We start from the raw sequence: 27,830 nt of genomic DNA, 5'->3' as shown, positions 1-27,830 counted from the left end.
GGCAATTTTCCTCTCCAAGAGCAACGAGCCCAGGCCCAGTGCTAGCACCCTAACAGCAGCGTTATAATCTCTTGAACCACTCACCCCTCCAGGAGGAAATCTGAATTACAGTTGGTGGAGGTGATAGGGACCTTCCTCCCCTACATGGAATCTCCCGTCATCCCATTCGGGGAGCTGGGTGTGTGAAAGGTGAAGCTGCTTCCTGGGGAAAGCCCCTCCACATAACTTCCCTAAGAGCTTAATTCCAGAATTAATGGAATTAATGGAATTAATGGAATTAATCACTCCCTGATGCCACAGGGAGTGTAAATTTTAGTCTAAGTGCAACAACAGGAAGGTTCTTGGTGGTCTCATCTAAAGGAGCCCCTCTCCCCACCTGACTACAGGCCCCCAGTTCATTTTGCATGACCATCCTCACAATGTGAACTTCCGTGGTCTCTTTGTTGGTTTGGTTGTCTGTTGCTCCTCTTCCATGAGAGCCTCCCTGCTTTGTTCACTCCTCTGTCCCCAGCATCCAGAGCCGCTGGCACAAAGCAGGTGCTTCCTAAATATTTATGGAATAAAGGAAAGGATGGCCGAATGCCATTCAGTCTGTTCTAGATTCAGGGAGCAAGGAATGCAAAGTAAATGAGATATAGTCATGGGTCTTCAGACTCACAGATATTTGGATAACTTATTTTCCAAAAGTTGGTTGCCATTATCAAATTATTCATAAAAAGAGAAAATAAAATTCATAAAGAAATGTGAGGGAAATGCCCTTCACTCATTTTACAGATATGCTACTAGCAAAACAAAATAACATTTTACATCTTTAAAAATGTTTGCAGTCAATTCAGGTGAGGGTGCAGATACTTTAATAAGCTTACAAAGGCTATATTCCCTTCAAAAGGAAATGCGGCAACAGGTATCAGGAGCCATAGAAAATGGTTTTTTGACTGAGACATGACATAAAAAATTACCCACTTCTTGAGAAATTCACTTCTGGGACTTTATCCTAAGGAAAGACTTCCAAATGCATGGAAAATTATACGTACAAACTATTAATACACACACGACACGAATGAATCTCAAAATAATTATCCTGAGTAAAAGAAGCCGGACCAAAAAATAAAAGCCCCCAGACCCAGTACATCTGTTTGATTCCATTTCTATAAAATTCTAGGAAATGCAAATTAATCTATAGTGACAGAAAACAGAGGAGTGGTTACCTCAGACTGGGGGTGTGGGGAAGGATGGGCACAAAACTTTTGGGGATTGTGAGAATGTTTGGTATCTTGATCACGATCATCGTTTCATGGGTATAAGCCCATATCAAAACGTTAAATATGTGCATTCATATTACATAAATTATACCTCAGTAAAGTTGTAAAAGAAAAGAAAAAGAAAGGGCTGATAGACACAGTAATCTGGATGAATTGTGAAATCATTGTACTAAGGGGGAAAACCAGACATAGAATAAGTAATACATGCTGTATGACTCCATTTATATACAATTCTAGAAAAAGCAAACTAATCTCTAGTGACAAAAGCAGGTCAGTGGTTGCCTGGGGTGGGGGGTGGAGAGAGGAACACACTGCCAAGGGGCAAGAGGAAACTTTGGGGCGCGATAGAAATGTTCCATGTCGTGATTATAACGGTGGTTTCACACGTATACACATCTATCAAAACTCACCAAAATTTACCCTTTAAATGGATTCGCTTATTGATGTAAATTAGACCTAACTCAATAAAGTGAATTTAAAAAGAAAACAGAAGAGACGAAAAAGAGGCCTTAGTTTAACTTCTGGTGCCAGGAACGCTTCAAGCCGAGAATAACAGCACAGGCGTTTTGCCTGGGAAAAATATTTAAATGGGCCTCTCAGCTATATAAGAGCAAACCCGAAATTCTATTCCTGAATGGAGACCCTGGGGACAACAAGGAATTAGCCTTCTGTGTAATAACAAAAAATTTTGTCTTCACTAAGGTCAGAGGTAAAACTGCCTAATATTCACAAGGAGCGACTGTTTTCACCCCTCTGTCCGGGGCTAGACCCAGGGGGAATTGGGGTTCTGAGCTGTAGGGAGGGAGGCCTGAGTTAAGAAGACCCTACTCTAAGTGATGGGCTGGTTCCTGAAATGTAGTGAGAAGTCAGGGGCTCAGGGGTTCGGGGACAAGAGGTGAGCAGAGAAGCTGGGAGAGGGAGGCCAGGACAGCGAACGAACAACCAGGAGTGAAGAGATACGGTCATCCATTTTAAGTTTTCCCCCTTTCTGTACTGTATTTCCCCTCCCTGAGCTGTCACCCACAAGCCTTCGGTAAAGTTAGGCTAAATGCTACAGTTCAATATTAACTGTGTTTGCGGGTATTTATGGGGCGCAGCGTCCAGGTAAAGTGATCTGCGGAGAGCCATGGAAGCCTGGAGATAGGATTACAAAGTTGCTAGAAGTGACCATCAGGGAGGCCCCTGAAAAGCTAAACAGCAAACGGTTTGGGGAAAACATGGAAGAGCCCCTCCGGGATTCTTGGAACTACCGTCTCCACGCTCATATGGCAGGAAGTGGAGCACAGATACTACAAGGCGGTGTTCGGTGTTCGAAGGAATGGTGACCTCCTGAAGAGTGGTAGCCCGGGGACATTTGGGATGTTTAAGGACTCACCCCCCGCCCCCTCCCCCCACACACCTCGCAACCTCCCAAGGAGGTTTGGGCTGTTTTGAGCTATTTTGAACTATAATACTTTGGATAGAATATTTTGGACAGAAAAATACTCTCTAAGTCCAGGTTACCTCTTTTATCTCAAAAGCTCGGAAGAGACCTATGGTATATGACCAAACCCCAAGGAGTAATTGCCTCTGGCTGATTGACGTCAGTTAATGACTGGACCTTGTACCCAAAAGAGGGTTAAAACCGAAGACAGTTGGAGGGAAGTCATTTCCTCCTTGGATTGCCTGGCAAGAACATCTAAAATGAAAGCCTTTCATCACCTCGCTCTTCTCATCCTCCTTTTTGGAGCCTCAGGTAAGGACCATTTTGCAATTTTTATTCTTTTAATCATGTTTGCTGTCTCTGAGATAGAACCAGCGGGCTTAAGCTACTAGCTCCAAGGTCCAACAAAGCAGACTATTTCATGGCTGAAGTTTCCTCTCCCATTCTGTTCAAAGACATAGGGCATTTCAGTGCGATGAAGGAAGACAGAGCACAAGTAAAGGGGGCTCTGGGCTAAGGTGTGGGGTTCAGCAAGCCAGAGATTTGTCCTCCAGAGTTCCTCAGGCCAGACAAGAACAACTCAGTAGGTTCCGAGGGCCTGATGCCCTTCAGTAGCCTTTTCTTTGGCCCCCAAATGTCATTTGGACCCTAATGCAGTGCAGGGATCTGGTTTAATCCCTGATTCCAGCATCAGGAGTCTTTTGTCTCCTTCTACATGGGAATTACGGTTTATCTCTGGGCAAATCCCTAAACCCATCTGGGTATTGGCTGGCTCTTCTATCAAAGATGGATGCGCGTATCAATCTCATAGTTACTCTCTGACTCAGGGTGAGCCCTTGTTAAATGAGAAGAGTAGCAGGGATAGGAGGAGCAGCAGTGAAGATGGCCAGCTGGTGGGGCACCCAGGCTGGCTCAGTCAGTGGAGCTCACGACTCTGTCTCAGGATTGAGCCCCGAGTTGGGTGTAGAGATTACCTAAAAATACACTCTTAAAAAAAAAAAAAAAAAAAAAGGTAGTCAGTTGGTGAACTATTTTCTTGCTCCTGGTCAAGCAATGGTTTACCTCTTCAACACTTAATGACTATTTAAGCCAGGCCCTGTTGAAGGTGGAGAGCCAGATTCTGCCATCCAGGGGCTCACAGCCTTGTGGGGGAATCAGTGGTCTTTCTATATCGGAGGGGTTAGGAATTGCTTCCTCACTTAAACTTTTTTTTCTTTTTTTTTTTCTCACGAAACCTTCTAATATTTGTTTTTAAACTGGTTGACAGTGTCAGCGTTCTTTGAGACAAGGGTTCTAAAAGAGTAATCACTGGGTCACTAAGAGTTTACTACTCTTCCATGTGTCCAGGGGTTTCTAAGAGTTGGAAAAAAGGCAACTCTGATGATCACCGTAGCCCTTAGGGCAAAAATCATCTCTACTCATCCTGCTCTTTAAAAAATTAATGTGTCTAAAATTATTAATGGGTAAACATCCCTAGGAAACAATTTTTGGAGAAAGTTTAATACACATGTAATGAGGTATTTTTATTTCATCTCTCTTTAAATAAACCCCCCTCCCCCGCCCTTCCTAAAATGGGGACTATTGCCTTAAACTATAAAAAGACAAAAAAGACAAAGACTGCCACTTTCAGGTAGTAACAGCGCCACCTGCTGGCATTGTCAATTGTCCTCAGAAGACTACTAGAGAATATTAAACGCGGATTAATAGTCCAGCAACTACAGTCCTAAATGATGTTACTTCTTGGTCCTTGTCTTCATCCATATTAACTTTTTGTTATAAATTTCAGTAACATTTTTCCAGTTTCTTTCTCTTTAATTTTATCTATTGTGAGGGTTTTGTGTGTGTGTGACCGAAGTAGTCATGTATTTTCTTTACTTTTTTTTTAAAAGAGAGCGAGAGAGAGAGCGTGCATGAGTGGGGGAGAGGGGCAAAGAGAAATAGAGAGAATCTTAAGCAGGGCTCATGCTCTGTATGGAGCCCAATGCAGGGCTCGATCTCACAACCCTGGGATTGTGACCTGTAGCAAAATCAAAAGTTGGACTCTCGACCAACTGAGCCACCCAGGTGTCCCCATGTATATCGTTTTTAATGTAGTCAACTATATTTATTTTTCAAGAAAGAATGATTGGGTACTAATTAGTATTAAAGAATAAGTAACTGCCGTTATGTATCGAATGTTCTTTCTTCTGAAACTTGGTATCTTTGTTCCTCCAGCCATTGGGCAAAATACAACTCCTTCAAGTAGCGCTACCATGAATGACGTAATTACTGCTGCCACAACACCTACCACAACACCTGCCACAACACCTACCACAACAACTGCCACAACACCTACCACAACACCTGCCACAACACCTACCACAACAACTGCCACAACACCTACCACAACACCTGCCACAACACCTACCACAACAACTGTCACAACTGCCACGAAAACTCCACCTACTTCCTCTGTGGCCTCTGTTTCTACATCGAGTTCAGTTACAGACGCCACTGTCACGTCTACAACAAGTAAATCAAGCACAGATGAAAACACCACAGCTGCACCTACCCCTGGCTGCGTTTCTTCTGGGAGCAATGAGCCAACCACAGTGGTTACTTCTCCAGAAACACAAACGACAGAGACGGACACTGGATCATCCCTCATCACAGTCCCCCAAAGTAATTCCTCAGAGGCTGTTCCTTCAGTGACTTCTGGCAATGTCACTTCGCCTGAGAGCAGCCCCCCAAACCCTGGTCCCCCAGGTAAGAGCGATTTCCTTAAAGACTGCTCCTTTGCAGAGTCCTAGCATTGTGGAGGATGGTAGGTAAGTGTGTTCTGTGGAGGGGAGGAAAGTGGGTATAGAGAGACCCAAGGTTTCCTGGAATATGAACCCCTGGAATTACAAACTCTGAGTCAAGGGGCACCTGGGTGGCTCAGTCGGTTAAGCATCCGACTTTGGCCATGTTCTCACGGTTTGTGAGTTCGAGCCCCACGTCAGGCTCTCTGCTGTCAGCACAGAGCCTGCTTCTGATTCTCTGCCCCCTCTCTCTCTGCCCCTCCCCCACTCTCTATCTCAAAAATGAGTAAATATTAAAAAATTAAAAAAAAACACCCTGAGTCACAAAGGCTAGTAGTCATGGCAGAGACCCTAAAAGATAACCCACGGTTTCATTCTGTTCTCCTTTGCCCTCCACCTATCCTACTTCAAGTTAGTTATGGAATATTTTTTTTAAATTTTTTTTTAATGTTTATTTATTTTTGAGACAGGGAGAGACACAGCATGAACAGGGGAGGGTCAGAGAGAGGGAGACACAGAATCTGAAACAGGCTCCAGGCTCTGAGCTGTCAGCACAGAGCCCGACGCGGGGCTAGAACTCACGGACCGCGAGATCATGACCTAAGCCGAAGTCGGCCGCTTAACCGACTGAGCCACCCAGGCGCCCCAGTTATGGAATATTTTTATGGACTTGGCATCATGAAAGCTACTTTTCTAGCTTCCATCTCCCTAGGAGATTTTAAGAAATAGTTTCAGCTTCTCTGAGAAGGCAAGGTCCAAATAAGCACTGTCTCTCCAGCCCCACTGGTCTGTCTCCCTGATCTATGCAAGGAAGGAGTCAGTGCTATCCTGACTCAATGTTAGGGGAAAGTATGACATTGCAATGGTGGCTGTTCACAGTTTGGAGTTTGAGTTAATTCACGGAATGTGAGTCTGAGGAATAAAAAGCCAAACAACGGCAGTGCTCAAATGGTCCTAGACATGGGGCCATTGTGCAAAGGACAGATGTTTCAGGAATACTGTCCTGAAGAGTTGGCAGTTGACCTCAAGTCAAAATTATTGAAACAGAAACCACTTGCCTCATTTCCCAAAGTTTGGTCTTATTAGAATAAGGGTCAGCGAACTTTATCAGCAAAAGCCAGCTAGTAAATATTTTTGGTTTTGTGGGCCACAATAGGGTTTCTGTTGCAGCTACTCCAGCCTGCCATTTTAACACGAAAGTGGTCACAGTCCATACACAAATGAACGAGCCTGGCTGCACACCAGTAAAACTTTATTTACAAAAACTGAAGACGGGCCAGATCTGTCTCATGAGTCATAGTTTACCAACCCCTGGTCTAAAAGAATCCTCAAACCTAGGCTTGAAGGGTCTAGATAGATCTAAGAACTGGCTGGTTAAGCAAGGGGAGACAGAACCTGTATCTAAGACCTGGGTCCCGGTCTGCCTTCATGTTTGGAGGGACCACTCTGAAGACTAGGCCACCTGGGTCACAGCTGCACAATCGGCTCTACTGAAGTCAGGAAAGGGAACTTTTCTAAGCAATTTCTGCGTCCCCGGACATTCCCTCAGAGTAAAACCCCTCCACTAGCTACCTGGGGAGGGGGCAAGTCACTTCTCTCCTGGCTTCAACTTACCCATCTGTAATAAGGTGTGACTGAACCAAATAGCCATCAAAATCCCTTCTGGCTGCAACATCCTGTGACTTTATTCCTGTCGCACAGAACAGGCTGACAAGTCTGTCCTTTATTGCCGGAGAGAAAGCATTCCAGGACTTGTCTGCCTGGTGTATCCTGAGTGGGCTTGTGCTCAGTTCCTTTCCTAGGATTTTCCAAATCATCCTTGCAATGTGGGGATTTTTGAAAACACCTTTTATTTTACTTAGAATATTAGTTCATACCGAGGTGCCTGAGTAGCTCAGTCAGTTAAGCATCTGACTTTGGCTCAGGTCGTGATCTCCCGGTTTGTGGGTTTGAGCCCCGCGTCGGGCTCTGTGCTGACAGTGCAGAGCCTGCTTGGGGTTTTCTGTCCCCTTTTCCCTCTGCCCCTTCCCCACTTGTACTCTTTCTCTCAAAAATAAATAAACATTAAAAAAAAAAAAAAGATTCCTTCATGTCTTTTCAGGGCTTCAAAGCTCCTTTCTTTTTAACTCTGAATAATATTCCACTGCCTGAATGCAGCACAGTTTTATCCATTCACCTACTGAAGAATATCTTGGTTGCTTCCAAATCTTGGCAATTATGAATAAAGCTGCCATAAATATGCCTGTGCACGTTTTTGAGTGGGCAAATACCAAGGAGTGTGCTTGCTGGATTATATGGTATGTTCAGTTTTGTAAGAAACTACCAAACTGTCTTCCAAAGAAGCTATACCATCTTGCTTTCCCACCAATGAGAGTTCCCATTGCTCCAAATCCTCATCAGCGCTATCTATCTATCTATTTATTTTGAGAGAGAGGAGAGAGTGTGCAAGCAGCGGAGGGGCAGAGAGAGAGAGGAGAGAGAGAATCCTAAGCAGGCTTCGTGCTGTCAGTGCAGAGCCTGATGTGGGGGCTCGATCTCACAAACCGAGATCATGACCTGAGCCCAAATCTAGAGTTGGACACTTAACTTACTGAGCCACCCAGGCGCCCCTAATTTCTATTTTTTTAAATAAAAGTAGGGGTGCCTGGGTGGCTCAGTTGGTTGAGCATCCGACTTCTGCTCAGGTCATGACCTCTCGGTTCCTGGGTTTGAGCCCCACATCGGGCTCTGTGTTGACAGCTCAGAGCCTGGAGCCTGCTTCGGATTCTGTGTCTCCCCCTCTCTCTGCCCCTACCCCGCTCATGCTCTGTCTCTCTCTCAAAAATACATAAACGTTAAAAAAAATTTTTTTAAGAAATGAATTAGGCCCAAAGTTATGGAAGAAAAGCAGCTTAAACAGGGCAAAGGTATATTCAGTAAAAACTAAATCTCCCTCCTATCCTAAGCTCCTAGGACCCAGACCCCAGTTTCCTTCCTCAGAGGCAACTTCTGTGGCCAGCTTCTCATATCTTTCTCCAGAGGAATTTGTGCAAATATGAGCATACACATTTGTGTGTTTGTGCATGTTCCTCTCTTTTTATCACAAAAGAGAGCATGTTGTACACATTGCACCTTATATATAGCTTTTTTAAAAAAAAGTCAACAATTTCTACCTATAAGTTCGTAAGCATATTAACACCTTTTGATCAGTCACTTGACTATTTCTGAAATCAAAGCTCAGAATCATTTTATTCGACAGAGGTGGAGAAAATGGCCAGCCAATTTGGCCTCTGACCTAACTCCACTCCCTGATCCCACCACTTCTCCAGAGAGAGGAAGAGGCTGTACCCTGCCTGGTCTGGGAGCACCACCCAATGGTGTGGACACCATTGCAATATAATTCTCACCAACTATTCAAGTCGTCCACTCAGAAAGCCAGGGGAGAGAGTGTGCCATCCTTACTTCCTCTGAGAATTTTCACTGAGTTAATCTGCAGGGGCCCCTTCCTGTCCCTTTTCCTTTCTTCATGCACCTGTGTGCTATGTTAGTTAACTCAAATAGAACACCTAGTTTCTTGGGGGGGTGCTTCTTGCCTCTACCTCCCTATAAGACAGTTATTCATACTTTCCTAGGAAATAGGATTCTCTCTCTCAAATGGTGTTAAGGAGCCCTACCTAGTGTCAGAGGCACAGACATCAAGGTTCTGAAGGATCCTTGCAATCCAAAGATTCCAACGATGGAATTAGAAGACTGCTGTCTCTATAAGTACACTCTTGCCCACCGGCCCCTGCCCTTTACCGTTGACAAGCCTCTGGCTCCAGAATTTCAGCCACAAACTCCCTCAAGACGTAAGGGAATATGTATTTGCTTCTAGCTCTTCTAAGGGTATGCTGTAGAGTAACATAACCAAGGAATGGAAAGTGCCTGCCCAGAGGGAGGCAAGAAGATTTTGAAGTATGTTTCTGGGTGTAATTTGTTGTCATTCTGTGGATTTTTAATCTCTTTCTCTTCCATCTCAGATCCCAGCAGTCCTTGCCAAGGAACTCCCTGTAAAGGCGGTTCTTCATGTGTTAGCCTGAATGATACCTATTTTTGCCTGTGTTTGTTAGGATATTACTATAACTCTTCCACATGCAAAGAAGGTGAGTTACAAGGGATGAACCGGGCAGAGCTGCATTTCAGACCTAAAGTGGAATGGGAAATGTAAAATAATGTCAAAAGAGCCTCCGGAATAGTAGAGGTAGAGGATGATTTATTTATAGGTAACAAAGGCCTGCTGAGTAGAGAAAAAGCTCCTGCTTTTATTTCAGTGGAAACTAGAGGGATGGGAGATGGACCAAATCAGAGGTGTGCGTGAGCTTGTCCTAAAGGTCTGGGAGTGGATGTGTCCCTTCACTGTACTGGTTAAAGGGAACGGTGCCATAGGGACAAAATGATGAGTGTTGCAGCCCCTGGAAAATTCTGACAACTGCATAAATACAAAGTCGTGCTGTTACATGGGGACACCGATTCAGGATAAGGTGCCATACTTAAGACAAACATGAGAGCCTACTCTCTGACCTCGATTCAGTTCTCTGTCACAGAATTTGCTTGCTCCCAACAGAAAGCTCCATTTTTAGAGACTTAAGAGCCTCTTGGCTCCTGAAATGGACTTTAGGAGCAAATCAATACACCTCTGGCATAACCCTTTTTTGGTTAGTTCAGCTGGGTGCTCTGCAGGTCCAAGGCTGTTTCCTGAGTTAGGAATTGTTCTCTGTTTCATGAATGAAAAATATCTCCCCCTGCCAGAGCAGACCAATTATACAGGAAATGAATGTACCGTGTTGGCCACAGGGATTAGAGATACCCCAAAAGCCAAACGGACGTTCATATTTCAGCACTAATAATCTCATTTCTGGGCATCCACTCTAAGTAAGGGACCCCAAATATAGAAAGGTTTGTGCATAAAGATGTTTGCTGCAAACTTTATTTTTCCTTTTAAATAGTCGGTAGCATTAAAACAAATAAAGACTATTAATGAAGATAATGTATATTTCATGGAGTATTTTGCAGTCTTTAAAAATAATAGTTATCAGAAAAAAACCAATAGTTATGGGGGGGGGGGCGCCTGGTTGGCTCAGTTGGGAGAGCATGCAACTCTTGATCTCAGGATCACGAGTTCAAGTCCCATATTGGGCGTGGAGCCTACTTTAATAAATAAGCATACAAGTAAATGAAATAGTTATGAAGACTAGGTAATTATTTGGAAAAGTGCTTATTATGTGACAATAGGTAAAGAAGACTCACAATGTAAACGTGGAATTGTAACGATGCAAACTATGCATGGAAAACAAAAGCTGGGCGAACTGTACCAAAGCAAAAATGGTTGCGTTAGGCTGGGTGAGATTTGGGGCAACATTTTTGGTACTCCCAGACTTCCCATAATAGTCATCATATAATGTTTAGAATTTTAGAGAATAATCTATGTTTTAAACACAATAGAAATTAACCCTTTTTATGTTAAATATTACAAAAAAGATTCTGCTTAAATTTCAGGAAAGCTATTCCCTGGAACAATTACAGTAAAAGTATCAGAAACGTCTGGTTTGGAAGATGAAAATTCTATGGCCTATCAAAAATTACATACTAAAGTTACTGAATTTGTAAGTATTTTCCTACCTTTCTTCCTGCATAAGTGTCCTTTATTCTAACAACGACTTACAGATGTAGGACTGGTATTCAGTCCGTACACACTGGTGCAGCTGTATTAGTCCGTGAAATAGTGAAATGCACCCTTACTGGTTGGTAAATAGCAACTGTCCTGAGCCCCTGGCACCTGGTTGCCCGGGCTCCTCCGCTAGGACGCTTAGGCCTCCCCATGATCCTGCACCTAGATGACTAACACTAAGCACGGCAGAGGGCCCTTCGAGGCTTGTTCCAACGATGCCATACTCTTTGATACAGAAGCTATGAGAATATTTTTAAATGGAGGGGTGTCTGGGTGGCTCAGTCAGTTAAGCGGCAGACTTCGCCTCGGGTCATGGTCTCAAAATTCGTGAGTTCCAGCCCCACGTCGGGCTCTCTGCTTTCGGTCCAAAGACTGTTTCAGATCCTCTGTCTCCTTCTCTCTCTGCCCCTCCCCCACTTGCATCCTCTCTCTCTCTCTCCCAAAAATAAACATTAAGAGAAAAGAATATTTTAAAATGGACACATAAATATAATGATGTTTTAAAATATTTTCGTAGGAAAAAAAAATACAAAATAAAATATTTTCGTAGGATTGAAGAGAAAAAAATCAAGGTTTCTTTTTTTCCTTTCTACCCTCAAATTTGCTTATACTTCTATCCTAGTCGGGCTTTTTTTTAACGCCTGGAAAAGGAACTCTGTTCAGATTAGTATCTGTTACTTTTTCTCCCCCCCCCCCCCCGTCGAAAATGTCAAAATGAACCTTAGCTTCATTTCATTTTGAGGATTGTGAGTGAATGTGCCAGCATGAAAAGGGGTGGAAATCTCCATTCTGGATCTATGTTAGACCAGTGTTTCTGAAAGTTTAGTTTTAAAGAAAAAAAAAAAAAAAAAAACAAGGAGCCAGTAAATATGTCTTAGAACCCTAGGTGGGGAAACACTTTTAAAAGCTAAAAAGACATGGAAGACCATACCTTTCAATTCTGAATTATTTCATAACAGAAGAGTTTTGCTAGTAGAACGGTAAAACATAAAACATTATTGTCCAGATGATTTACAGATTGTACAGAGACAGCTAGTGCTCACGACCAAACAGCCAGTGCCTGGCACTGCGAGGGCGAAACCTGACTGCAGCCTCCTGGCCTTGGCCTTGCACATACCGCCTGTGCACGATGGGCCAGCTGGCCATGACCTATCGTCTTATCCTAGATCTACATTCCAGTTCTCCCACTTGGATGATTTTCTGGTGCATTGAGGACAGCAACATCCATGTGTTCCTATTTCCAGGGAACCCCTCTACTATCTCAGGTGGCTTTACTGAGCAGTGGCCCCTGTGGCCACCACGTTCCCCAAACTTGCTTCGGGTATGAGTGTCCACAAGCGCCCTCCTGGTACAGGCCTATGCCCTGGTCTTCAGAGACCGATTTTGAGACTTGGTCTCAGTCAGGTCTTGATGGTTTCAGAGGGACCATGAAGGGGAGAAAGCATTCTTATAATTTTCAGGAAGTTTTTTTTCTGAAGAGGATATGCCAGGACTCCTTTGCGGCTCTTACAGACAAGAAAAGAGAGATAATTGACTTTCTTCAAGGTCCTCTTAGCAGACTTTGTAGCCAGGGCAGTCCCAGCTCAGGCCCCAAGATGTCTCCCAGGGCCCATTTTCTATCCAGCTGGATCCAGATGGACAGTCTGCAAAGGGATGTGGAGTTTCCCTGTTGCATACGTGCCTGGAATTTTATGTGTAATGTTTCTAATTCCCAAAACAACCTAATGGGGAAGGTGGTACAATGGTGCTATTTTGCTGATGAGGCTGTTAAGGATCAGGAAGGTTAATTAACTGACTGAAGGTCACCCAGCTGATGAGTGAGGAGGTAGGGACTTGAACTCAGACCTGCCTGACCACAAAACGGCTTCTTCTCCTTCTCACCTGCTTGCTGTGTCATGCAGTAGAGGGCCAGCAGGCCTGTTTGGGTAGCTACTGCCTTCTTGTCCAGACTTACAGCCCTTCAGTTTGATATGTGTATGTCCGGACAGCCTCAAAGGGTGACCTGGAAGATTTGAAAAAAACAAAAACAAAAAAACAGAGACACTTTGTCCTATGCCAGATGCTAATTTTGTAATCTCTTCTATAGGCATAAGAAAATTAAGTGGGCAATTGTCAGAGGGGAATGAGAGGGCCCTCGGAAGATGACCAATGAACTTGTTGCTAAGTGAACTCCCAGGCCCCTGATGGTTCACATAAATGCCAGCTATTCCTCGTATTTAAAAGAACTAAAAGGCATATGGATGTATTCTGGATGTAAGGCTACCCAGACTCACTAGAGCATCAGATTTGTTTGAATTTGACTAGAATAAAAGAGAAATGATTTAACATCTTTTTAAACGACATTGGTTACCAGGATCTTTTAAAGCATTGGGTCACCATGAGGAGAAAAATAGTAAAAAGTCATTGGATTATAAAAAGGTTGCACCAACCCAGTGGAACACTCATATAATAAAATATGGAGACTGGGGCCCACAGGAGGGAAGACATGTTCAAGGTCATGTCTTTCACATTTAATTTATTCAGTCATCAGTCAGCCAGTGTTTGTTGAACATTTCCTGGGGATTGACCTGTGTTGAGTGCTATGGGGTGGGGGCGGGGGAGGTTATGAGAAAGAGAAAACTTACATTCTAATTGGGACCCTCTCACACCCCCCTCCACTTCACCCCTGCCTGAGGTCCCACAGCCCCTCCACTTCACCCCTGCCTGAGGTCCCATGACACAATTCTGCCTAGTGACATGTACTTGTGCTGGAGCCCCTTCCAGCTCACAAAGTCATGTATCAATTCCATCTCATTTTATACCAATAATAGCCCTGTTGGTAGGAATTACTGCTACAGCAAGGGTTCCCATGAGAAGAATGAGGCCCAAAGAAGTTCTACAAAAGCGGACACATGGAGAACTGTGACCTTAGCTGTTCTTCCCAGTCCAGCCTGCTCTTTTCTGAGCCACACTGCTTCTGAACATTAGTGTGTGGGCTCCTTCCCCCTCTCTGTGTCCCAGCACTGCCTCTGAAATGCTTTAAGGCTTGTCTGCTTTTGGAAGCCCTCTCTGGTTCTCTGCAACTGGAAGAGAGTTTTTCTGGATTTCTCTGGTAGATCGTATTGCTCCGTGGTGCTTACCTGTCTCAACTTCATGGTGTAGTCCCCTGTCCGATCTCAGGGCACAGCCTGCCGTCTTTGTAACCTCTGTGTCTGGCATCCTGCCTCAGCAAGGTGGGAAATTAAATAAGCGTTCCTTGGGTAGACTGATGAGTGTGTGAAGCATGCTTTATAGATAAGTCTAACAAATATGCAAAACTTCACAGTGACTTTGAAAATACAAACTTAACAAGTTAGTCTCCTTAGTTTTAAAAGTATGATCATTGATTTGGCTGGGTGCTTTAGGTGTCTGTCTTTTTTCCTGGAGAACTTTGACTTTACATCAGAATCTTACTATTATGGAACAAAAATTATCAAAATGTGTTAGAGCACATGCAAAGAGCAAACTGCTGTGATTAACCACGCATATTTACACCAAGGAGGTTAGAAATGTGTTTATGTGAACACTTAGATGTTGTATCACATTTCCCCCCCTCTTCGTGGTTATTACTAAATCTGTTCTTCTCCTTCACAGTTTGTGAATGCATTTAACAGTTTTGATTATGGACAGACTATAATTCGTGAAGTAAGGTAAGTGGATCGATGGGGGACTTTGGAGGCAGGTAATATGCCACGTTGTTTTGTCACTAAATATACAGCGGTTCCATTTTTTCCCTTTGTTGTAATATCTTGCCTCCTGAATTGGAGGGTGTGCTAGTAGGTCCTTTGAGTGAATGAATTGTGGATAGCCTTTCCTTCCTAGCCCTACTGCAAAATTATTCTGTAGATTTCTGGTCATTTTTCACCTGATAAAGGACTTGTATCAAATACCCCTTTCTCACTGCCCTGTCTGTTCCATCGTCACCTCCAAATCCTATCATGAATTAATCACGGGAGGGAATTTTAAATTAGAATCTGAATCCCATTTTGCTTTTTGGACTCCCTTTTGCGGTGACCATTTGAGTTTGGATTTTCTCAATTGTTCTGAGGAATGAATATGGCTGTAAACATTTCCTAAGTAGGTTGGCTATGTTTTCATATATATACTTCTGATATTTATTCAGAAGTCAAAATGGAGTCTAGAAGAAAAAAAGAACAGGAAAAATATAGCATGAATCTTAAAAAACACATAGCCAATGGTGCACCTGCGTGGCTCTGTCTGTTGAGTGTCTGACTCCTGACCTCAGCTCAGGTCTTGATGTGAGAGTTGTGAGTTCAAGCCCCATGTTGGGTCCTGTGCTTGGGTGTGAAGCCTGCTTAAAACACACACACACACACACACACACACACACACACACACACACACACAGCCACAGGCTGGAGAGGGAAGGACTTTTTGAAAGTCCTTTCCCCCACCCCTCTCTTTTCGTGATTGTATCACTCGATTCCTCTTGGACAGTGGAAGAAGTAGAATTTGACACAGAGGTTCTTGGGGCTCCAAACTGCAGCGCCCCGTGGAGAGAGACCATGCAATGTCTTGCTCACAGCAGGCACTCACAGTCAGGGGATCTGATGTGGTGTTCTGTGCTCATGTTCCCTGTAGCCCCACCCTCCTTCGTTCAGTGTCTGAGCTGAATCTGCCTGCTGACCCTCCTGGCCCTCTGGGGAATGACCCAGACTCAGTGTGGTTGATTACTGCTCTCTCTGTGCAAGAGAGGAATGCACATTCACACCCTTCTGTCTCCCTTAAAGTATAAGTGAGGTTTGCCAGCTCAGCAAGAAACCTACTCTTTTTTTTAATTTGTTTTTTTAATGTTTATTTATTTTTGAGAGAGAGAGAGAGCGCGTGAGCGAGCATGGGAGAGAGGCAGAGAGAGTGAGACTGGACCCACAGTGGGTTCCATGCTGACAGCAGAGAGCCTGATGTGGGGCTCAAACTCAGGAATCAGGAGATCGTGACCTGAGCCAAAGTCAGATGCTTAACGGACTGAGCCACACAGGTGCCCTAAGACCTACTCTTGATTTTCTACAGAAAGTGACAACTTACTATATCAGATGTTACTTGTTCTTGTTCTGGTTAGTTTCAGGCTTTTAGCACCTAAAATGGACTGTCCACAATTTTTCTCAATATCTTCCAATAGGGCATCGTTTTAGCCATAGATTTCCTCTGAGCGCACATGGAAGAGAGATAGAGCTCCAGGCCTGTAAATTGCTAGCATACTACAAAGCCAGGCCTTTATGTTTGGGCCCCAGTTGTGGATATAAGACAGCGGCTCAGGGCTGGAGCTGAGAGACTGGGGAGTCCAGGAGGTTTGAAGATCAATCTGTCAATTCTTCAGTTCAGTTCATCAAGTGATGGATTCATTTCATTTTTAGCACCTCTCCTTCAGCAAGGTCGGAAACACGTGCTGGTGATAAGGATGTCTCTGTAGAAGTCATAAACATTTTCACACATACTACAAAAGAAGATGAGGTGACCGTGTCTAAATCCATTCAGAAAGCAATTGAAAACAACAAGGATGACATTACAGGATATATTAGTAAGTATTCAGTAATTTTATTTGAAGTTTACCTGAAGACCTCCCTTTTTGAAAACATTTCCATTACATGTGAGAAGAGGGCAAGAAAAGCAGGAGAATTGAATCCACTGATGGGCCCAATGCCTGTTAATTAGTCATTCTTCTTCCCTCTCCTCCCTCACTGGCTCTACTTATCACTCTGACCACTTTGCTCCTCTCTTTGGAAGGCAGTCGTGCACAGATGGTCTCTGGACAGGAAAAGATAAAGAAAGGAGAAACAAGAAGGCTTTATACCAACTTGTAGCTTCCAAATGATCATAGAAAGCCTTCCTTACTCTGTTTCCCCTTTAGGCTGACACACAAGCCCCTAGCACAGCTGGAACAATTCACTTTTGCTGTGTCACAAACCACCCCAACCTTAGCGGGCTGAAACAGCAACCATGTATTTGTTGTAAGGCCATAATTCCCCTGCTGGCCTCTCTCATCCTTCTTTTTGCTCCTGCTGAAACTTCTCCTTGAGTCTCTTAAATTTTTGCTTTTTAATGAATGTAACCTTTGTGGCCTAGTTTGCAAAACTGTCTTCTCTTTTTGGAAATACACAAATCCTGTTCGTGTATAGCTTTCCAGCACCTTCCCACTTTCTTCGAGATTTCACCCAGATTCTCACTGTTCTCTCGGGATCTGGAATGTAAATGCTCTGGGGTAAAGCACTTAACCTTCTACCTGAAACAATGGAGGCCCCTCTGCACCATACCCTCTCCTTGGGCTGCTGCCTCTTGGCAACGTGCATTCAACTCTTCACTGAGTGTTCCTTCCTGGAAGAAGAGACTGGAGAAAACTAGTTGTGTTTCTCTCATGTCACCCATCAACATGACAGCCGCCAGGCCTGGCCTTTCTGTGGGCTCCATAGCATGAAATACACACATGACCCTCCATTTGTTCACCTATCTTTCTATTTTACCCGTTTGCTCTTTGTTGTTGGTTTTCCTGTTTGTTTTTTGGGTTTTGTCTGTGGCAAGCTTGATCTCATTTGGGGCTCTAGACTTTATTACACTATTAATATTCTGTCTTTGGTTATGGGACCTTCTTTCTGTATTTTGTTTATAAATCTCATCTGAGAATTTCCTGTGCAAACCATATGTCCATTTCTTTTTATTTTTTATTTATTTATTTTTTAAAGTTTATTTATTTTGAGAAAAAGAGTGGAGGAGGGATAAAGAGAGAGGGAGAGAGAGAATCCTGGGCAGGCACTGTGCTGTCAGTGCAGAGCCTGATGCGGGGCTCAAACTCACAAACCATGAGATCATGACCTGAGCTGAAATCAAGAGTTGGATACTTAATTGACTGAGCCATGCAGGTGCCCCTAGTCGGCTTTTTCAAATGGTAGGCGATGAAGGAAGGTTAGTTACAGGTGTGGGATGTTTAGAAGAGAATAACTACTTTCTGTTTTACCTGCTCCTATGTTTGCCCCTTACTCTATTCTCAGATTCATTTTTTTTATCCCTAATGTCTTTCAACATGCTTCTAGACTAACATTCTTAAAAGAATGCGTTCTCATGCCATGCTTCTGCTCAGAATCTACCAATGGATTCCCAGGCTTGTAGGATAAAAGTCAACATCCTTAGCCTGGCATTCAAACTCTGCTGTACATGTGACTGAACAAAAGCATGATTATTTGTTGAGGTTCCTGGTGTGGCACTTGCATTGACATCATTCAATTCTCACAATAATCATGTGAAACAAGAATTATTAGCCCCGTTTTATAGATAGAGGACACCTGGATCCACCAAAAATCAAAAAACCGAACAGACCGCTCATAGCCAGTAAATGGCAGGGCCAAGAATTCTCATCTCTCTCCCACCTCGACACACCACCTCTCCCCTGCCCAAGGACAACTTCACTACTCCCTGACAAGAGTCCTTTGCTGCTTTTCATGCCTACTTTTCTCCACTTGACAGACTGCCTCTCCTTTGACTGCTCAAATCTTCCCTATCCTTCAAGACTTAGCCCACCTCCTAGAACCTTCATAAGGTTGTCTTTAGCTAGTTGAGCCTCTGAATTCCCATTATACTTAAAGTCTGGACCGTGAGTTGATTGGGGGGAACTTCTGTGGGCTCAGACATGTAACTCCACAAAGATGGGGCCCAAAAGTTATATAACTACTATGTCCCTTGTGGATCCCAGCATAGAACTAAGTGAAAAAGAGATCTTGCCCTTGAACATAATTGTACTACCTTCTATTGAATTAATTTGAATTGAATACTATAAGGACATGGTCATAGAAGGGAAAATTAGGGAGTTGGATTTCAATATCCCAGATTTCCTTTTGTTAAATCCCAAACTGTATAGAAAGGTGTGTGTAACAATGGAGTAAAATGCTTTCACAAGTTACTTTATTCATATTGTCTTTCTGACTGTATTCTTGAATTGCTTGTCCCTCTCAGTTCAAAGCCTGTGTGATTATTATGGTTGTGAAAAGGAAAACCAGCAAGACAAATGTGACAATGGTTTGCTGTGTAAATGCAAGCCGGGGATGGAAAGACCTAACCCCCAGATCCCTGTGTGTGTTGGTGAGTGTTCTACCTGCTTGTGAAACTTCTTCACAACCCCCACCTTCTCTCCTTTTGCATTTGCAAAATACAAGCTTTACTGCTCAAGTGTCCATGTGTCTCAGGGGTGTGCATTTGGGCTTTAGCCACACGGGCCTGGACTGAGGCCTTGGCTCCGAGCTGGTGAGGAAGCCCATGTGCAGCTTCACAGGGAGCGTGTCATGTGCACAGCCAGGGAGCACCTCACCTGACCCAGAAAAAGCAATGTGAAAAATTGTGTTCTGTGACATATCACTTGGGGGTTGAAGGCGTTGTTTCTGAAAATCACCCAGAAATTCTGTTTTGAAGCCTCTGCTCCAAAGTGTCCTGATACCTGCGACGCAGACCATAATAAGCAATGCTTACTGAACAAGAACAGTGGGAGCCCCGAATGCGTGTGCCTCTCAGGCTACGAGGAAGATGATCATGGGATCTGTCGAGAGTAAGAGAAACCACTCTTTTTCATCTTGCCATAGCTTGAACTAGCCAAAAAGGATAGAACTTGTAGACATATGCATGGGTTTAGGGTCAGGATGTTGGAATGCTTCCATAAGTTGGTAAGATAAGAGCATGATCCTATCACCGTCATCATCATCAATGGTTTTTGAACATTCTCTGTGTGCTGGGAACCATGCTAGGTAATACGTCTCCCAAAACAACGCTGTCGGGAATGGATTTGTTCCCCATTTGCAGGTGAGGAAAGTGAAGCTCAGAGAATGTAAATAACAAGCCCCAGCTCACAGGGCAGCAGATAAGTGGCAGGGACATGTGGCCTCGCAGCCAAGGGGAACCCACAATGCTCCAGGCCTCTAGGGTTCAGCGTAGCCTGAATTGCCGAATCTTTCTGGAGCCCAGAGGATGGAGTGTTCAGTCAGTAGGAAATGGGGCCACTGGGAATTGTGTACCCTCTTCAGCCTTCCAGAGCTCCATGGAAGGTGCTCACCCAGAAGAATGGAAGCGTAAGGCAGAAAAGAGGAAGAGGAGAAGGAGCGGGGAGAATGAAAGGAAGATGGAAAGGAAGACTGGAGGCTGGGTGGGAAGTCTGACATGCTCCCCGTGGAGACTCTGTACCATGGTTTCCATTATTGTATTTTAGGTGTGCCTTTGGCTACAGTGGAGTCAACTGTAAAGACCGTGAGTATAAAAGTTTTGCTTTGTTAGTAATCATCTGAGAAATGTGGAGCACATTCAAAATTCTGCCCAGGACTCCAAAGTCTCTGGCTCCCTTCATAAAGAGTGAGAAACTCTGCCTCCAGTTGGTCTTCTGGGTCATGCCATCCCATTCCTGCCCTTAGGTCATGAGCAGCAGCACCTCAGCTGTAGGAAATAACAGAACCCAGCCCACGAGGGAGGCTGGCGCCTCTGCACTTGGCCGGACCAGAGGAGGGCGTCCAAACATTCTGTTCATTCTGTACATCGGCTGAAATATGCATTTTCTGTTACTAGTAAGGGTAAAAGACCAGTATGTTCCAAAAATGTCTGTGATCGTGGGAGAGCAGAACTAAAACCCAGACATTGAGATACTCAAATCTTTTTGTTCCAGAGCCATTTACTAGCTTGCAGTGTATTGTTGCAAGTTCAGATGCTTTGTTCTCTCCCACATCCCACTGCCACCAGTCTAGGACAATACTAACTTTATATTTTTAATTATATTTTAAATCTTACCTAACTAACTAAAGACCAATGATCCAAGATGAAGGAAACATGACTGTGGCCTCCCAGTGAGCCACAAAATTCATGATGAAAAATGCTCTCAATTTCTACTATATTTGGTTGCAAGGCTGTATTTGCTAAGTCATTTCTTCCTTCTGGGCTTTTAGCATCTGCACCTACAAAATGAGAGTTTTGGACCAAATGACCTCTGAGGTCGTTTCCAGAGTGGTCTGTGCCCCCATGAATCCAAGTTGGAGGTGGCATATATGGCAGTCACAAAGCAGACAGAGAGAAAGGATTCTAGAATAGCACTGTCCAATAGGAATGTAATGTGAGCTCCATATTTAACTTCAAATTTAAAAAATTCTAAGTAAATTAAAAAAACTTTTAATATCTTATTTATATTTGAGAGAAAAAGAAGCAGAAAGTGAGTGGGGGAGGAACAGAGAGAGAGGGAGACGCAGAATCTGAACCAGGCTCCAGGTTCTGAGCTGTCAGCACAGAGCCTGACGCGGGGCTCGAACCTACCAACCATGAGATCCTGACCTGAGCTGAAGTCAGACACTTAACCAACTGAGCCACCTGGGTGCCCCAAGTCAATTTTTAAAAGATACATAAATAAAATTATTTTAATAACATTTTATTTCACTCAATATATCACAAATATCATTTTTTAACATGTGATCAATATAAGTGTTATTAATGAGAAATTTTACTTGTTTTCATACCGTGTATTTGAAATCTGCTGTGGGTGTTATACTCACAGGCCATCTCGTAGCCACATTTGTAGTGCTCGATGGTGCTAGCCAGAGCAGCTCTAGAGGAAGAGAATGGGCTGTAATGAACTCTCCCCTCGCTGATTGTGTTAAGCCTCTATTAGTGAGAAATTTAAGTCCGGTCTAATTCTCCCTGCTTATCAACAAGGCCAGATATGGTGGGCAGGAAAAGGCAGCAGAGGTGAGGCCAGGATGTGGACCTCAGTTGAGATCTCAACTCCTACAAAGTCCAGGAAGGCCCTGCCACTGACCATGGCCTCCTTTATGTTTTTGGTCTTCTTTTATCTGGAAAGGCAGCCTCTCCTGATTGGGTTCGGAAAACACAGTTGTGGGGGAGGTGCTAAAGGAGATGAGTCTCCCACCCAACCTGCCACCTAAGCTGCCCCTGGTGGGGTCAGGGACCAGAGCCTGATTGTCTTCACAGTCAGGGACCACTGGGAACACATGTACCTTTGCAGTAGACAGTGGGGGGCCGCTCATGGGAGGTTGTGCCTACTCTTTGCTCTTCCTTTTCAGAATTTCAGCTGATCCTAACTATTGTGGGCAGCATTGCTGGCATCCTCGTTCTTGGCCTGGTGATTGCATTGATCTTCTCAGTGAGGTACGGAGTGGATGGGTCCCTTTCCCTAGGGCACAGCACCACCAGCATCATGCTCGAGGTTCTAAACATACCCAGCCTTCCTGCAGCAAGAGAAGGGAACTAAGGCGAGGCCTCTTTAACACTGTGGGCGTGTTGGCTTTTTTTCTTACCTTAATTTTCTTTGGCTTATGTAAGCCATACGTGATCACTGAAGAAAACAGAAAAATGTGTAAAGGAGCACAATTAAAAAATCGCTCACAAAATTGACCACCCTGAGGCAACTGACATTTTGGCATATATCTTTCCAGATTGTTTTTCTTTTTCAATGATATTATAGACATAATTTTGTATCTTTTGTGGGTTTTTTTTTTATTCCTTTTTAAAATTTTTATTTATTTATTTTTGAGAGAGGGAGAGGGAGAGAGAGCAAGTGGAGGCAGGGGCAGAGAGAGAATCCCAAGCAGGCTCCCCACTGTCAGTGCAGAGTCGGACGTGGAGTTCAAACTCCACGAACCATGAGACCATGACCTGAGCTGAAATCAAGAGTTGGACGCTCAGCCGACTGAGCTACCCAGGCCCCCTGTATCCTTTGTGTTTTAAAACATATACGGTTAAGGTTTATTATTTTTTTTTAGCACGTAATGTGACATAGCAACTATTTTCTGATGTCACCAAAACCCTTTGTTAGCAGTGTTCAACCCCACTGGTGTTGTCAAGTGCTGTTCTCAGCAAGGACTGGCCCAGAACCCTGCAGCAGTGGTTCTCACATCAACGTCAGTAGAGCCACTTGGCAGCCTGGTGCCTTAAGTGCCCTTCCTAAGAACTTGGGTCGAGTCGTTTCATTTATTCGACAAATATTTCGATAGAGTTCCCTCCATTAACAGGGGGAGAGAACACTATTATCTCCGTTCCCCTTCTAAATGTGCCAAGTGCGGGTGCACTTTGGCAAAAACAAAGCTACTTGTGTGTAACATTTAGCTCATATCTTATATTTTGGCAAAATAGGTATTTTTGCACTATACTGTGAGAGGATAAATAGATTTTGTTTCTTCTTCTCTCTTTCTTTTTTTTTATTCCAGTTTGATATTAACTCTTTCCTCCAGAGCCTTTATCATAAGGATGCCAAGCTGGGAAATGGGAATGTGAATTTCCCTTTCCTAGGAAGATGGCTAGAACATTCTGTTCTGGACCAAGGCTGTCTCCTCCTTTCCTAGGAGGATGGCTAACTGTCTTGGGTGTCCAGTGTCCTCAGGCCTGTTTGTGGAAACTTGTGACCCCGTGACAGCTATGTTTCTCAGTTCCTCCTTCCTGCTACAGAGCCAGGTTTGCTCCTAGTTCAGCCTCACATTCATGATTCTTGGGAACACATCAAGAATTATAATTTCTTGCCCATTTCAAAGGGAAGGAAGTCTCTCCTCAGGCACCTTAGACAGGAGTGCTCTCAAAGGGAGGCGATTCTGTTGTAGGCTGGGATGGCCACAGGGTGAGTGGGTCTTCCCTTATGACATTTCCGGTGGATAACTGTCACCCCGGGAGTGTCCTGTGGGCATCAGAGATGCAACCAATGCACTCCGCACTGTGGCATCCGGGCACTGCAGGGGCAGGTCTGTGTGTGGGAAACAGAGTTCATCCGGGGCAGGTACCTCCCTCACCTGCAAGTGTGTATCCTTGACTTTGAACGCTTCCACTTGAGGTCCTTGAGGGGTCACAGCAGAACCTGGGAAACGCCTTTTCCTCCTTGTAAGACCTTTATACCTCGAACTTTTGTTCACCTAGGTGCTTCCACACACATTGACTTTGCTTGAATGAAAAATGGTGCCACCAATCAGCTTTTCTCTTTGACCTCTATGATTGTTTCCATATATGATTCAAAAGCACCTTAAGAATAGTAACATTATTAGCAAGATTTCCATGAGACCAACCGAATTACATGACACTGTTGGACAAGTGTTAATGTTCTGTTTTTGATGGTTACAGAGAGTTTACGAGGAGATTGTCCTAAAACTTAGGGAGTAATGAGGTATCATGGGTCCTGGGGCACCTAAGAACTTATTCTTAAATGGTTCAGACATGTTAACAAATTGGGGAATCTGGGTGATGGGCATATGGAAGCTGCATGTAGTTTTTGTTTTGTACCTTATATGTAAATTGGAAATTATTTCAAAATTTTAAAATATTTTTAAGAAAGGATATTAATGTCTGCTTCAAGGAACTTTCTGCCATTGTCAGATCCTACTAATTCTTGTTACCATTTATAGGTCAAAGAACAAAAACAAGAATATTGAAGAACAGAACTTGATTGAGAACGACTTTGAAAATCTGAGACTGAAGCAGACTACAGGCTTCAGCAATCTAGGAGCAGACGGGAGTATCTTCCCTAAAATCAGGACGAACGTCCCCAGTCAGCTACACAATTCCTATGCAAACCAGAGAAGTATGCCTCGCCCCGACTACTAGGTGAGTCAGCTGGCTTTTGAGTAAAATGCCCAGGACAGAGCAGGCACTGGGCTATTGTATCTTCAAGTCCTGGCTGCCTTGCCGTCTTTTTTGTGTTTATTTTCTAATCAAAAGAGAAAGGTTAGAGGATGTTCCCTCCTATTGCTAAACAGTCACCACTTGGTCCCTAACACTGACCATCTATGTAACTTTAGACACATCACTTAATTTCCCTGGCCTTCTATTTCCTCAGCTATAAAACCAATTTAGATGTCCTCAAGGTCCCTTTAAATTACAAACTTCTACAGATATGACTCCAGTCTGTGATGAAAATTCCTAGGCTGTTTAAGGGCCTAGGACCGAGGTCAGGCCTGGGAAGAAGTGTTGGATGAAAACATGGTTTTGTGGATTCCTTCCAGCCTGCCCATATAAAGGCAAATTTCTCCTTTCCTCTCCCCAGACTTCAAGGCATAACCCAATCAATTTCTAGAGAGATAAGGCAAGTTAGGCTGGTGATGCTTTATTTCCCTTGGGAGGATTTTCAAGGAGCACAGCTTGTATTCATTAGATTTGTATTGGATAAGCATGCTGGCATTGTTTAGTGTGATCTGAAGAAAACTGTAAGAGGCCACTTTTATGGGGAAAGGGGACTAGGGGCCTGAGCTGGAAGGAAGGAAGGAAGGAAGGAAGGAAGGAAGGAAGGAAGGAAGGAAGGAAGGGAAGGAAGGAAGGAAGGAAGGAAGGAAGGAAGGAAGGAAGGAAGAGGAAAAGGGGGCCAGAGAAGAGAGAGGTAAGAAGAGCAGCAAGGAGAGAAATGAGTTCTTAAAAGACGAAGAATAGGGGAGGAAGGGAAAGAGGGAGGGGTGTGAGTGAGGCCTACCCAGAAGAGTAGATTATAAAGAGGATAAAGGAAGAGGAGGACACGGGACGATGGCAGAGGGGGCTGAGGAAGGGGAGCATAGACTCCGCATTCTCTGTGGACATTACACTTCTACAGACTGCCCAGGTGAGCACACTGCCTCCAAGGATCTTAATGTTCTAGGGACATTCTGGGAAAACTTGCCTTATCTCTATTTTGAAATCCCATGATTTATTTTGCACATAAAGTTTTCTTTAGTCACGGAAGTCTGAACGGTAAATGTATGTGCAAGCAGTTGACTTGTACAAGAAGGTGCCATGTTGGGTCAGACACGTGGTCTAGCCAAGAACGAGCATCCTATGGGAGTGTCTGCTGCCCTCCCACCAAGGTGAACCCTAACCAGCAAACTCAGTAAAACCTCCTTTCCTCCTTATGCAGGGAGCCTTTACTTTAAGCATAATCTCTAAAGAGAATCCTTTAGAGGTAGAATAAGCATGGGATTTAGAGTCAGACCTGAGTTTGATGCCTTGCATCTTTTGTTACTAGTACTAGCTGTGTGATCTTTGACAAGTTATTTGACTTCTCTAGGTTTGTTTTCTCATCTATGAAATGGACAAAATAAAGCCTATCTCACAGGATAAAAAAACAAGCTAATATGTATAAAAACCTAGCCCAGTGACTATTCTAACTTGAATAATACTGTTCAAGTAATGTTAATTAAAGTAATGTTAATAATTTATTGATCTAAATTTTCTCATATGTTGCTGTTGCAATAGTTCCTTTCTAAGAGTATCCCTCCCCCTCTCCCTTTCTCTCTTTTTGTCTAGAATGGCAAAAACTGGGGACCGTCCATGGCCTCAACCCAGTGTATGAGCTTTTACTTTGAGTGTCTGAAAGACCAACGGACAAGTGAGCAGCCACAAAGATCTGGCCTTTGGTATTTCTCTGCCACCCAGCACCTAGCCTCTCTCAGTGGAAGCTGTGACTGTAGTGAATGCTTGTTTGCTAAGTACCTATGAAATTAAATGCACATAGATGCGATTCGCACTATGAAATTAAATGCACATAGATACGATTTTGTCCAATCAGTACAATGGTTAGGTTTCTGTTTTTGTTTTTCCTGGCAACAATAACCATGTCCAACCTAGAGGAAAGCTCCCCAGGATTGTTTGCACCTGGGAGAATGTTACTGTGATAGCCTACTGATCAGTGACCTAATTCTGAGAGACTCTTACACATCAGGTATGGAGATCCCAGGGAGGGGTGGGAAGAACTACCATCTTTTAAGGTTCTCGGGCTTATTCTCTCACAAGTTAAAATAGGATGCTACTTCTAGCCCTCAAATACGGGATTTCATCACTTTTGACCTGCCAGGATCTTGTGACCTGGTCTCATACCAAGAAGACAGAAAGAAGACCTGTCTCTCAGCTTTTTGGAGGAGAAGTGACTGGGAATCCAGGATCTTTTTGATGTTAATTAGAAAGCCCAGACTAGAAATGTCCACCATGGAGTACATTCTAAAGTTGTCGAAATGCCAGGAGTGGGTAGAGGCAGGGAGAAAGAAAAATGTAACCAGGAGTGGAAGGAACAGAGGCAGGAGTCTGGGCCTGGAGGATGAGTATGAAGGCAGGCATGCATGATCACCTTCGTCCTCAGATCCCCTCCTCAATGAGTGAACGGACATTTCCTCCCACTTATGTCCTACCCGAGACCCAGAGCCTACGTACAAGAATGAAGACAAAACCCCAGGAGCAAGAGCTGGAAGTCACTTTGAAATTGCAGACATTCTGTTCTGCTGCTGATGGAAGAGAGAGCTTGTGACCCGATCCAGGTGTCCAGCCTTGTAATACAGAGTCCAGAGATGCTTCGCGGAGGCCTCAGCCTTCCCTGGGGACAGAGGCTCAGCAGCGGCCACCCACCCACACAGAGCCACGCCCAGCACAGGCTTTCTTTACTGTTAATAGTGTCCTTGTTTATGTCTGATGTCTGATGTCTGGTCCCCTTGCAAGTTATTTTTATTTGTTGTTATTATTATTTGTTCTTGACTATTAACTGTAAAGGTAACAAATAAAGTGTGTTTGGTAGGTGGTGTCCCTCCTTGTATATGGGCGTTTGGGGATGCACACAGCAGTGAGTCTCACTTTCAATAGCAAACGTGACACATGACAAACAAGACTGATATCTTCCGTCCTTGTTAGGGGCTGTTAGACTACCCAGGGCAATTTTTAATCATGCGATAGACATTTTCAGC

The 27,830-nt window shown here is 43.9% G+C and overlaps 1 protein-coding gene across 1 annotated transcript; it reads left to right on the top strand.

Moving 5' to 3' along the window:
- The first annotated feature begins 2,785 nt into the window (after positions 1-2,785).
- On the top strand, positions 2,786-27,663 carry MUC13 (mucin 13, cell surface associated). Its single transcript, XM_015082261.3, has 12 exons — positions 2,786-2,997; positions 4,900-5,430; positions 9,464-9,586; positions 10,980-11,086; positions 14,764-14,819; positions 16,545-16,708; positions 19,132-19,257; positions 19,585-19,717; positions 20,372-20,409; positions 22,221-22,305; positions 24,543-24,741; positions 26,407-27,663. The coding sequence occupies exons 1-11, from the start codon at positions 2,853-2,855 to the stop codon at positions 24,739-24,741; spliced, it is 1,707 nt and encodes a 568-aa protein (XP_014937747.3). The 5' UTR covers positions 2,786-2,852; the 3' UTR covers positions 26,407-27,663.
- The last annotated feature ends 167 nt before the right edge of the window (positions 27,664-27,830 follow it).

The sequence above is a fragment of the Acinonyx jubatus genome, chromosome C2 (assembly GCF_027475565.1).
Source record: "Acinonyx jubatus isolate Ajub_Pintada_27869175 chromosome C2, VMU_Ajub_asm_v1.0, whole genome shotgun sequence".
Lineage (NCBI taxonomy): Eukaryota > Metazoa > Chordata > Mammalia > Carnivora > Felidae > Acinonyx > Acinonyx jubatus.
Note: the sequence above shows the minus strand (reverse complement) of the source record. Positions and strands in the feature narration are given on the sequence as shown.